We start from the raw sequence: 12,946 nt of genomic DNA, 5'->3' as shown, positions 1-12,946 counted from the left end.
ATGGGAATACCCTTGGAACAGGACTGTGTCTTGCTGTCTGCTGTACCCTCAGGGCCTAACATAGTGGGTGCTCCATAACCGTTTAGGGCCAGTGATGGAAGGTTGGGTCAACCATGACATATCATGTCAATGGACACTTACTTGTCTGGTAAACATTTATGGCAGCTATGATGCAATATAGGAAAGGCTGCAGATAAAATATTAAGGGTACCAAATGATATGTATATGATGTAAAAAAGACTACCTAAGAAAAAAAGACAGTAAAGACCTGTAGCAAAATATTAACAGTGGTGGGCGCCTGGGTGGCTCAGTTGGTTGAGCGACTGCCTTCGGCTCAGGTCATGATCCTGGAGTCCCTGGATCGAGTCCCGCATCGGGCTCCCTGCTCAGCGGGGAGTCTGCTTCTCCCTCTGACACTCCCCCCATCTCATGTGCTTTCTCTCTCATTCTCTCTGTCTCTCAAATAAATAAATAAAATCTTTAAAAAAAAATATTAACAGTGGTTGTCTTTGGCTCATAGGATTCTGGGGATATATCTTTTTCTTCACTGTACTTTTCTCAATTTTCCAAAATTTCTTTAGTTAATTGGAATTATCCATAAGGAAATTATAGTTGAAAAAGGAAATTTCGTGGGCACCAGGGATTGGGGGAGTTTGTGGTCTTTACCTTGAGGTGAACATCATCCATCAGGGCCAAGAGAAACGTGTAGAGGTTCCCCAGGAAGAGTGCAAAGATGCGTCCCAGCTGCCACTTCAGTCCAACGCGTGGGTGATAATTCTCCAGGGCAGCAATGGTTTCAAACAAAGGGGGGCAAAACATACCAAGCAGGGACATCACAATTTCTACCTGAGAAATCAGGAAAGCCTGGATTACTCGTGTCATCAATATTACTTGCTTCACCACCATCTCTGTACTCCCCAGGGCCATGCATCTCCATCTCCTTGTTGACTCCTCCGAGATGGTCTCAGGTCTCCACAACTTGCTGTGTTACCTTGGCTAAGGCACCAATATGCCTGGAGCAGTCAGCATATGTCCCACACATCATAACTCTGTGACTGGTTGCCATCATGATTGTTGCTATTAGTATTGATAAAAATAGAAAATTTTCTTTTTTTTAATTTTATTTATTTATTTCAGACACACACACACACACACACACACACACACAGAGAACAAGGGGGGGAGAGGGGCAGAGAGAGAAGCAGGCTCCTGGCTGAGCAGGGAGCCTGACGCGGGGCTGGATCCCAGGACCCTGGGATCATGACCTGAGCTGAAGGCAGTTGCTTAATCAATTGAGCCACCCAGGCACCCCAAAATAGCAAATTTTCTTTGAGAAATAAATGAGTTAACATATGGAACAGTGTTTTGTGTTCTGTAAAAGTCATGAGCTGGGCAGTCACAAAAGTCACTGTGGTAGCTCTTATCTCAGGAACATGGAAGACAGGAAACAGATCACAGAAGGGAACTAACAGCAGAGGGATATGGTAACGAGTATGGCATCTGGTGTCAATTCTCTGGGTTTGAGCCCCAGCTCTATCACTTACTAGCTTTGTAACTTAGGAAAAGTTATATAACTTCTCTGAGTTTCTTGTTTCTTCATGTGTAAAGTGGGAGTGACAGTTCTTGTTGTGAGAGTCAGAAGAGATCGTGGACTAAGTCTACTAGGCCAGAGCCTGGTAAGCACTAAATTTTGGCTCCAATTTTGGGAGAATCCTGACTCATATAACTGAAACTGATCATGGTAGAACTTTTTTTTTGTAACTAAAACTGCTCATTTAGTGGGGAGTAAATCCTTGAACTGCTGACCAAAGTGCAGGTGGGTCAATTCTTCTGGGCTGCTTCTGACTCCCATATACTCTATCACACTGACTGTTGGCTTGGCTTCTCATCACTTTCACACCTGTTCATGCAGTGCTTCATACCTGGAGAGCCATCACTGCACCACATCCATCACTGCCCTTCTTCACATGTTTGTATAATGCATTGCCTAATTCCTGCCTTTGCCACAAAATCCCCCTGCCTTTCCAGCTCACATAGAACTCTCCACCTGCCACACCTCTGTAACCCAAAACATCTTGGTTGATCACTATTCCCGCACACAAACACTGCTGTTTGTGCTTTGGTTTATTCTTGTCAAGTCTGCTTCCGAAGGAAACTGCAATCCACTTAAGGGCAGAATCCATCTCAGGCATCTTTTGTATCCCCCTATTACTTCGGTGACCCGATGTTTTAGATAAGTTAATTGTAAATAGCGTGTAGCTTAAAAAAATTCATTGTGATTATTATTGCCTTTATTTTTTAAAAGATTTTATTTATTTACTAGAGAGTGAGAGTCGAAAGAGAGAGCACAGAGGGAGAGGGAGAAGAAGATCCCTGCTGAGCAAGGAGCCTGATGTGGGGCTTGATCCCAGGACCCTGGGCTCATGACCTGAGCTGAAGGCAGACGCTTAACCAACTGTGCCACACAGGCGCCCCATTATTGCTTTTAAACTGTAGCTTTAATCCATTTACATTTATTGTAATCACTGACATTAATTCTGTCTGATTTTGTGTTTGCCATCTGTCCTTCCAGTTGCACATTTCTTTTTCTATCCTTTTTTGCTTCATGGGAAGAGATAGATTTTCTTATTTAATTTATTTAGCTCATGATTCCGTGGGTCCGTTATTTTTTCTCTGGGCTTAGGTAGGTGGTTCTTTTGCTGGCCTCACGTGGATTCATTCATCTATCTATGGTCAACTGATGGTTGATGGCTTCATTCATATGTCTGGTAGTTGACTGGCTATCATGTAGACTGGCTATCATGTAGAGACACACTGGGCCAGGTGTCTCTCATCATTCAACAGGCTAGCCTGGAACTGTTCACATGGTGACGGTCTCAGGGTTTCCAAGAGGGCAAGTTCCAATACACAAGCATTTTTCAAGTCTGCTTATATCATGGTTGCTACTGTCTCATTGCTAAAGCAACTCACATGGTTAAACTAGCTGGATTCCAACGGTGGGGAAATAGATTCTACCTCTTCATGAGAGGAGCTAGAAAATCATATTGCAAAGAAATATAGGATTATAAGAAGGGGAAGAACTTGTAGCCATTTTGCCAACTACTACAAAGATATTAAATTCCCAAGAGATTTATGGATTCAATATAATCACAATGAAACTTTAATGAGTTTTATTGTGGATCTTGATAAGAGAACTCACTCTACCACATATCAAGACATACTTCAAAGCCATAGTTTATCAGTGTATTTTTTAGTGCAGGAACAGATAAACAAACCAATGGGATAGAATAGAGAGCCCAGAATCACACTCACACGTTAACAGATACTTGATTTATGATGTATGGCACTGTAGAGCTGTGAAGAAAGGATCACATTTTTAATAGTGGGTGCTAAGACAACTTACTATTCAGTTGACTGACATGCTAATTATAATCCAGCCTTGACAACATATAAAAGCCTAATAAGAGGTGACTCTGTTCAAACTTAACTGGAAAGGGATATAATTTCACTTTTTAAAACATGTCCTATAATTCAGATTTTCAATAATTCAGCTGAATTGCATAGGAACCAGTATAAATTCTATGTTTGCCCTCAGTATTCACTTCTACAGAGATGTCCTTTTTACCTCATTTCTTTCATACCAGCTGACATTTTGCATTTTGGAGAATTCCTGGGATCGCTTCACCACAAAGTAAATGAGGTACCCACTTCCACACAAACAGCAGATGATAAGAAAGTTGGCCAGGACCCGGAAAAATCTTGTCAGATGGATATTTTCTTCTTTGTTACTCTCTTGTTCATCCACTATTGATTCCTTAATGTGTGGAAATAAGATGTGAATAATGACAGGCCAGGAACCAATGGGAACCATCATTGTTGGCTTCCTGAGATGACTACTTACTATATTTTCATAAATGAAATAATACAGAGGAGGTAGTGCAGAACACTCTTGCCTTATCGGGAATTATTTTCTTTTCTCTTTTTTTTTTTAAGATTTATTTATCTGTTTTTAGAGAGAGAGCAAGAGCACACAAGAGGTGGGGAGGGGCTGAGGGAGAGGGAGAGAGAGAATCTCAAGTGGACTCTGCACCCAGCACGGAGCCCCACATGGGGCCCAATGAGAGGCCTGATCCCATGACCCCAAGATCATGTCCTGACCCAAAATCAAGAGTCTGATGCTCAACTGACTGAGCCACCCAGGCACCGCAAGTATTATTTTAAGAAGATATATCTTGTTGGGGCGCCCGAGTGCCTCAGTCATTAAGCGTCTGCCAGATGTGGTGCTAAACACTTGCTTTGCATCATCCCTCCTAATCCCAGTAACAAACCAATGGAGTATTTTCTATTATTACCCATGTCATAAGTACTATGGCCCAGAGAGATCTCAGCAACTGTCTGACTGGGATTGTTTTAAAACTATAGATCAAATAGATTAAATGAAATGTTAACCATACTGAGTCTTCTAATCCGGGGGCGAGCAAACATTTTCTATTAAGAGCCATATAGGGGGCGCCTGGGTGGCTCAGTTGGTTAAGCGACTGCCTTCAGCTCAGGTCATGATCCTGGAGTCCCGGGATCGAGTCCCACATCGGGCTCCCTGCTCAGCGGGGAGTCTGCTTCTCCCTCTGACCCTCTTCCCTCTCGTGCTCTCTATCTCTCATTCTCTCTCAAATAAATAAATAAAATCTTAAAAAAAAAAAAAAAAGAGCCATATAGTAGGGACACCTAGGTGGCTCAGTCAGTTGAGCGTCAGATTCTTGATTTTGGCTTGGGTCATGATCTCAGGGTTGTGAGATTGAGTCCTGAGTAGGCCTCCAGGTTCAATGCAGAGTCTGCATGTCCCTCTTCCTCCCCCAACTTGCTCTCTCTCTCAAATAAATAAATTCTTTTTTTTTTTAAAGAGCCATATAGTAAATAGTTTTGGCTTTGCAAACCATGTGGTCTCTTTCACAACTACTCAGCTATGCCATAGTACATGAAAGCAATTACTGACAATATGGAAATAAATAGGCACGGTTTTGTTTCAATAAAATCTTATTTCCAAAAATAGGCAGCAGGCTGGATTTGCCCCTGGGACATAATTTGTTGATCTCTGTCTAATCCATGAACATGGTATATCTCCATTTATCTAGGGTTCCTTAATTTTTTTCAGAAATGCCTTGTATTTTTTGGTGTAGCAGTCTTGTATATTTGTTGTTGTTGTTAACTCTATGCCTAAGAATTTTATGTAATTTATGTAATTTTATCGTAAATAGGATTAAAATTATTTTCTAGTTGTTTGCTGTTGTATATAAAAATACAATAGTCATATATATATATATTTGTTGTTGTTGTTTGTTTGTTTGTTTGTTTTTTAAGTAGGCTTCATTTCCAGCTTGGAGGCCAATGCAGGGCTTGAACTCATGACCTGAGATCAAAATCTGAGCTGAGATCAGGAGTCAGATACTTAACCGACTGAGACACCCAGTCACCCCTAGATTTTTTATTATAAACTTTTCATCCTGCATCAGTAACTCTCTATGAAGACAGAAATAGTATGTGGCAGACCCAAGACAGTAAATGATGTCTCCTGATTACCAAAGTACCTGGAAGGAGACTTTTCTAATCAATGAAGAGTTAACTGTATTCAGGTTCAGGTTTAACTAATTTATCAAGCAGTTAATATACACTAGCTCATGCAGTTTTCATATGTGCCCTGTTATATAAGGTTATTATCTCTGGTTTTAATAGACTCAGAGAAAAAACCTTCACCTTGCCAGATGTTCAAAGTGTTTCATAGACAATGACCTTTTTTTGGTCTCTCTTGGGTAGGCCTGGAGGAAGAGGCAAAGCCCCTTTGACCCCTCTCCTGCCCTTGGATGCTCTGCCAGTGGGCCCCCACCCCCCGGCCCCATTACTGGGAGCAGGAGAAGGGAGGAGAGCCCAGTCAGCTCCCTGTGCTACCTACTGTCAAGCTGTCAGGACTGTAGGCTCATGAAACCCATGTAGTGAGCTGCTGAGCCCAGGCTCTGCTCCTGGTGGGTGTACCTGCCATTTGTAGGCATTGGTGAGTGGGTAGTTACCAGGAAGGGCCAAAAGAGAACAGAAGGAAGAAGAAAAGACTATTAAGTGTGTTGTAAATCTGACCTTCGGCAGGTCCTGGGGGAAAGAAAGTCTGACTGATCAGACAGGAGAAATACTGAACTATCAAGAACTCTGGATGGTTTTTACAGACATGGAGGTGTGTGCTGTGCTTCAGCATATTAGTTTCTGCCTTCATTCATTTGTTTACCCTTAGGTTTGCTTTTATTTTATAAAATAGAGATGTGTAGGCCACTTCACATATCTTTCATGACCAAATTAATGAGATAATTAAGTAGGGAATTGCTGCAGGTTTAACTGACGCCCCCCACCCATCCAAACCAGGGTCCTCAACTCTTTCTGGGATTTCTAATCACTCAGGGAGCTTTTAAAGAATTCAATGCCAGGAATCCCCCAGGCCCTGACCAATTATACCAGAATGTCTGGGGGTTTGGGCCCAAAAGATATTTAAAGATGCTTAGGTGATTCAAACATGCATCAAAGATTGAGAACCACAGCCCCAAATGAGTCCTTCCAGGTTCTCTGGCAGAAAAGAGTTCCACGAGGAAACAGTCAGGACCAGGTCCCAGCATCCATGATTCTCCACCATATTAGGAAACAGATGGTGGGTAACAGCCATGAGCATTCTTTCCTGAAGGCTTGAGAGCTAGGATCACACCTCTGGTGGTAAAGCTCTTTCCACAAATTACTTGGGGATATTATTTACCATGCCCCATGCTCATTAGGTGAAGTCTCCTCATGAGCAGAGGGACCCAACGTTCCCCCAGGACGTGGGAACTACCCTGGGGTGCCTACCTTGAAGCTGGTGGTGATGGAGGCGTATTTGTTGTCAGCCGTCTCTGAATTCCCAATCAGGTAATCCCAGCTGGTGAACATCTTGAAGCTGAATGTGAAGTTAGCACTCTCTCCGTCACTTGCCCTGCCCTGGGTATTGCTGGCCATCCTGTAGGGTGCATACCACTGCTGTTAGCCCAAGGGAACCTTGGCCTCAGCTGGTCTGGGGCACAGGTAGCAGGCATCCAGTGAAGAGAAAGAGCCAAGATGATTCGAATTGAACTAATGATAGCCAGGGTGCCTTCCAACCCAGATCAGAGTCCACAGCAAGCACGCATGATATCATCTGGACAATGAACCACTGGGCCATGTTTTCTATCCTGACATTTGTTTTCTGGTGGCTTGACTCATCTGCCAATGTTGTTTGAGAACCCTTTATGGGGACTCTATTCTCAAGCAGGAACAACCCCTTCTAATTCACCTATTTTCTTGAACAGAAAAGATACTTATTTTCTGATATAAAATCCAACAAGCCTTGAGGTAGTTGTTACTGCAACCAGTGACATGTACATCCTTCTCTTAAGCAAACTTGGTTGACGGTCCCTTGGACCTGCCTCATTACCCACCCATTTTATCCTACCTATCCTCATCCTTGCTGTGGGAATCAGAATTCCAAGCAGGTCCTCTATCAGATACAACATGTGTACAGGAGAGTTTGTGCCTCTCTATCTCATGTGTTGGCTTTTGTGATTTGCTATTCCATGGGCTTAGTTGACTCAGATTTTTGGTTCATCAGGGAAAGCTTCTGAATCCCTATACTTATCTGGGATAATAAGAGGGAACATTGCAACAACATGAGGGTTAAGAATAAAAGCAAGCTTATTTCCCCTGATAGATCTGGCTGGGCAGCCACCCATTATCTAGCGGTGACGATCATGTGCTGGGCAGTCCCTCGCAAACAGTAGCATTTCCCCCTGAGATGATGTGACAGAAAGCCATGCTAAGCCCACACCCTGCCTTTTTGGAGTTTCTAATCCCTGCTCTACTCCTCTCCTGCAGACACAGCTACCTGTGCTCTTCTGGGAGGAATGACCTCATGTGGCCCTGCTGAAGGGGGGGTGGGCCCTGGTAGTCAGGTTTGTGCAGGAGCAGTGCCTCCTCACCCTGCACCAGCCTTTGCTGATTGGGGTCCCCTGGCTTAGAAGAAGGCAATTCATGGGCCAAAGTTTTTCTTCAGAGGATAGAAATTAAGAGACACAGACATATTAAAAGGCCGTTTCTGACCACAGAGACAGGTAGAGTTGGGGCCAGAGAGGAACACCATGGTTAATCACACCACATGTGTTCTTTTGCATTTTTTACATGCAAGCTAGAGTTAAAGAGGAGCAGAAGAGTTTTTCTGAGGAAGCTGAGCTCTGGGGAAAGCAAAAACAGACTTTGAAGACTTCTCCAGCCTTACCTTACCAGGTACCTGCTCACTCTCAAACCACACTGGCCTTTTGACAGGTTTTGGAACTCACCTAGGGTATTTGCTGCCCCAGGGCCTTTGCACATGCTCTTTCTTTGTGTAAAATGCTGTGCCCCAGACTTACAGTGTGACTGGCAGTTCTCAGCATCATGTAAAGATGTTTCTATCCCATTTCCCAAAACTTCCCGTATTACCCTGTTTATGTCTTTTATATCACACATGACAATCCATATCTGCTTTATATGTCTCCTTGTTTTCTCTCTAAATCCCCAGAGGAAGGTAAAGAGGCACAGACTGGCCTGTTTGTGTGAAGAAAATGAAAAGCCTGTAAAAGAGTTGGTCATACTTACGATCTAATGACAATCATCAAGCTATAGCCGAACACGCTGACCCCCACCATAAAGTACGCCATGGGCAACCTGTACCTCAGCCACCCGATAGTCCTCTGGTTGTTGTAGTAGCCATAGAAGAGAGCAGAATATTTGATGTAACCCTGTGGGACAGGTCCAAATGCTCTGGGTTTGTAAGCTTAGCACAGATGGTCATCAGACACGTTCATTCTACCTGGGATTTCTTTCTCAGGGGTTTAGTGGGAGTCTGAGGGGTGAAAGGAAGAATTCTGGGTGTCCTTGTTCTTCCTTTAACTTCCCCCAGTTGCTCCAGAGTCTATCCATGTCTCCGTGTCTCTCCTTCATTCTCTTTATTCTCCATCATATAGAATGCATACAGATATAGAACGAGAAGGAGAGTGTTGCTAACATTACGGATACAATTAAGGGTAAAGGTGTGTGTGTGTGTGTGTGTGTGTATGTGTGTGTGGAGAAAAAGCTCCAAATTCTTTCCCTCTCACATTTCCAGGGTCTTACTGTAACACTCTGGAAGTAGGCAGGAGCCTGTGAGATTTCTCAGTATAAAACTTACAAAGAAAACAATACGTTTACAAGGCTTACAGTCTAATCTGAACCTCAAGTTTTGTTTCGTTTTGATTTTTAGGTATAATTGGCTTTAGGTATAATCAGTACACTTTTCAGGTGTAATATTAGCTTAGAATTTTAGCATTTCTTTTACGTCTTTGCTGAAGGTAAAACGGGATTATTCTGGTCTCACACAGATATGTAGTTGGAAAGGGGAGGCAAATCTTAATAGTCTTTTCATATACTTGAGGCTGTTTCTTCTTTGATATACCTAAACTCAATAATAAATAGTCATCCCCTATTAGTTGTAATGTGGAACCTGAAGCACATAATAAACTTTTCATACCTTGTTACATTAAAATCCACTGCACTCCCCAAAATACTGAGTAATTGAAAAGAGAAAAATACTAACTTTGCAGTAGAGAATTCTGACAGATGTTACTTTACCCAAGAGATTATTTTTAAAAAAACACATTTAAAAAAAGAAAAAAAATTTACCATTGGTAACAACAACAACAACAACAACAAAACAGAGGATTATTGTTGAATAAATTCAGTTTGTTTTGGGCAGATAGGATGTTTCCACTGGGGTACTTGAGCAAAATAAAAATAAAAGAAATCCTTAGTGGTAGCACACAGTAGTAGTAGTACATATAATACTTAGTAGTATAGAGGTGTAGTAGTTATTTGGAACACCCTTATTCCAAATGACTTGGAAAAATACTCCAACTCACTTCCACACATACCTGAGAAGTATGAACCTGACCTGAACTTGAACCTGAGCATGAAGGATGGCAGCAGCAATGACCTGTTGCCTGAACCATCACAGCCAGGCTTCCCAGCCTCGGGAACTCCTTGGAGCTGCAGACCGAGCCCCACAAAGGCATAGGGGTGAGGAGACTCAGAAGGAGGGAGGGGTGTTCCAAGCTGTGTCCTGAGCAAAAGCAGTGGGGAACTGGTATGTGATGCATTCAGGGACTTCCCCCAAACTTGATAAATATTGGAACTTAAAGTATGAGGTCTGAGACAGAAATGGAGCTGGAGAGGGAGGGAGCAGCCAGGCGGTGAACAGTTCTTTCTTAAACCTGATTTAAAACACTGGATTTTGTTCCATTTGGGAATGGGAATAAATTAATATCTGAGGTAGGGAAGCGATGGGGGCAGGTTTGCTTTTCAGAAAGATCACTCTGGCATCAGAGGGAATGAAGATTTTTAGGAGCCAAGTCTAAGCAGGAAGCAGAGGTAGAAGATTCTGACATGGTCCCGGTATGGTGGGGACATGATTCAAAGAAGAGGCAAGAGGGATAGAGAAAGGGGGACTGAATCAAGATAGAGTTAGTGGTTGATTGGTTGTGTGTGTGGGGCGGTGGTAGTGAGGAAGAGGGAGAAGTGTAGGATGACTTTCAGGTTTCACACTTGAATGATTGGGTGAATGGGGTAGTTCCAATAAAGATGGGAAAACGCAATGTGGGTTGACTGGGTAGATGTTGAATTTGAGGAGCAGGTAGGATATTCAGTTGAGGATGCCATGTGAAGCTTGGGAATGGCGGAACTGGTGATAGCCTTGGGGTCTTCATGTGGGTATGAGGAGAGAAAACCTTCCTATAGGATCACTTACATGGATCTGGTAGAGGGAAGGGAACAGTGTGTGGCTGCAGAAAGGACCCATGAAGGGGACTTAGGAGGACGTGGTTGGCTAGCTCATTTGGCATATGGGGACCCCATTTGAGTTAAGTGCTACTGGTTTTCCAATGACTAAATGCAATATTTCACACTTATCCATGCAAACTTTAGGCCTTACAATCACATGATAGAAGTGCACTGGCATGTTGGGGATGGTACCTCAAAATCCCAAAGGACAGAAAAGTCCATGGCTTTCTCTTCCTCAGCCCGAGGCACTGTCTTTCTGGGAATACTCCCATAGGGCACGCCCATCAGTACCTTGTGTAGGGACAGGACAAGATGAAGCATGCAGAAAATACGAACACACGGAGACATTCATATACTGGGTGAAACATTTCCCTTCTCAGAGCAGGAAATACCTCCTTTCTTCTTTAGATAACATTAATCACTTTCCTGGTTTTAGAACGATCACATACTCGTTGTAGAAAATGTGAAAAAGTACAGAAGAACATTTGAAAAATTCCCCATCATTTGAGTGTCTGGGTGGCACAGTCAGTCAAGCATCTGACTCTTGGTTTTGGCTCAGGTCAGGATCTCAGGGCCATGAGATGGAGCCCCAAATCCAGCTCTGCGCTCATCACAGAGTCTGCTTGAGATTCTCTCTCCCTATCCCTCTGCCCCTCCTGCTGTGCTCTCTCTCAAATAAATAAATAGTAAATAAATCTTAAAAAAAATTCCCTATCACCTCCATATCCCAAAGATAATGACTGTTAGATATTCATATGTTTCCTTACGGTTGTTTCTGAGTTTTATATATATTTTAGTCTGGTTATTTAGCTTAATAGAATTTTATGACCAATTCTTTATGGCCTATGGTATGTCTCAAAATAAAATGACTTCAAAATATTTATTCCCATATATCTATCATAAATTTACTTAACAAATCACCTGTTGTTGGACATTAGAATATCGCTAGTTCTTCACATGTACATAGTTCTGTTATTAATAACCTAATACATATGCCTGTATTTGCATCCTTAATTCTAAAAAAAAATCAGAATTGTGTGAAGTTTACATATTGATTTAGGAAGGATTGACTTCTTTTTTTTAAGATATTAAGTTTTCCCTTCCAAGAATACATCCTCCTGTGTATTCAGTTGTATTTTGGTCCTGTAATGCTTGATGGTGTTCCTCACAGAAATCTTCTAATTTGTCAGATTTCCCTTGGAAAAGATCCCAGGCCAATACTCTGGAGACCTGTGATCTCATTCACTGCAAACTTACTGTGTGACTTTGCACAAGTTGCTTGCTTATTCCTTTTCTGTCTCTCAATTACTCACCTAGAGGTAGGGATGCACCTACATCCGTAATAAGATTATATCTGGGGGAATAGTGAGGAATACTATTTAAATACAAGGTTCTTTTTTTAAAGATTTTATTTATTTATTTGAGAGAGAGACAGAGCACAGAGGCAGAGGGAGAAGCAGACTCCCTGCTGAGCAGGGAGCCCGACGTGGGGCTCGATCCCGGGACCCTGGGATCATGACCTGAGCTGAAGGCAGATGTTTAACCGACTGAGCCACCGAGGCGTCCCTAAATCCAGGATTCTTAAAAAAAAATAAATTATGATACAATGCATTCTATTTCTTCCTTTTTTCAGGGTAAAGAAAAAAACTTACTAAGATGTTAATTCTCCACTGATCTTAAAGTAAAACAAAAGATAGAAAAATGTAGGATCCACTTCTTAATTTAGAAACACAAATATTTTGAGCACCCCCCCTCCTGTTTGTTTGGCTGGATTGGCCTAGGGGATTGGAGGTGCCCCTCCCCACCCATGGGGCACAGGGGCCACCTGAGACCCTGCGTGGGCCACCGGGCTGCATGGCTGAGCAGGTGACCTCTCTGGGGAAGAACTGGCATCAGCCTTTTGGGAAGTGTGAGAAATGTGGAAAGACTCTGATGTCAGGGGGCCATGCTGAGCATGAAGGCAAACCCTACTGCAATCATTCCTGCCATGCTGCCATGTCTGGGCCCAAAGGCTTTGGGTGGGGTGGAGCTGAGAGTCCCACTTTCAGGAAAACCCAGG

The 12,946-nt window shown here is 42.8% G+C and overlaps 1 protein-coding gene across 1 annotated transcript in view; it reads right to left on the bottom strand.

Moving 5' to 3' along the window:
- The window catches only part of TMC2 (transmembrane channel like 2), a 54,994-nt gene that overhangs the window by 21,874 nt on the left and 20,174 nt on the right, over window positions 1-12,946 (bottom strand). The window contains exons 7-11 of the mRNA XM_025875713.2: window positions 11,080-11,178; window positions 8,674-8,816; window positions 6,877-7,024; window positions 3,626-3,814; window positions 667-846 (exon numbers count right to left, since the gene is read on the bottom strand). Coding sequence (XP_025731498.1) covers window positions 667-846; window positions 3,626-3,814; window positions 6,877-7,024; window positions 8,674-8,816; window positions 11,080-11,178 — 759 coding nt within the window. The remainder of the gene's footprint in view (window positions 1-666; window positions 847-3,625; window positions 3,815-6,876; window positions 7,025-8,673; window positions 8,817-11,079; window positions 11,179-12,946) is intronic.

The sequence above is a fragment of the Callorhinus ursinus genome, unplaced genomic scaffold (assembly GCF_003265705.2).
Source record: "Callorhinus ursinus isolate GAN/ISIS: 27379988/994484 unplaced genomic scaffold, GSC_fseal_2.0 scaffold29, whole genome shotgun sequence".
Lineage (NCBI taxonomy): Eukaryota > Metazoa > Chordata > Mammalia > Carnivora > Otariidae > Callorhinus > Callorhinus ursinus.
The sequence above is the reverse complement of the archived record's forward strand: the minus strand, read 5'-3'. Positions and strand labels throughout refer to the sequence as shown.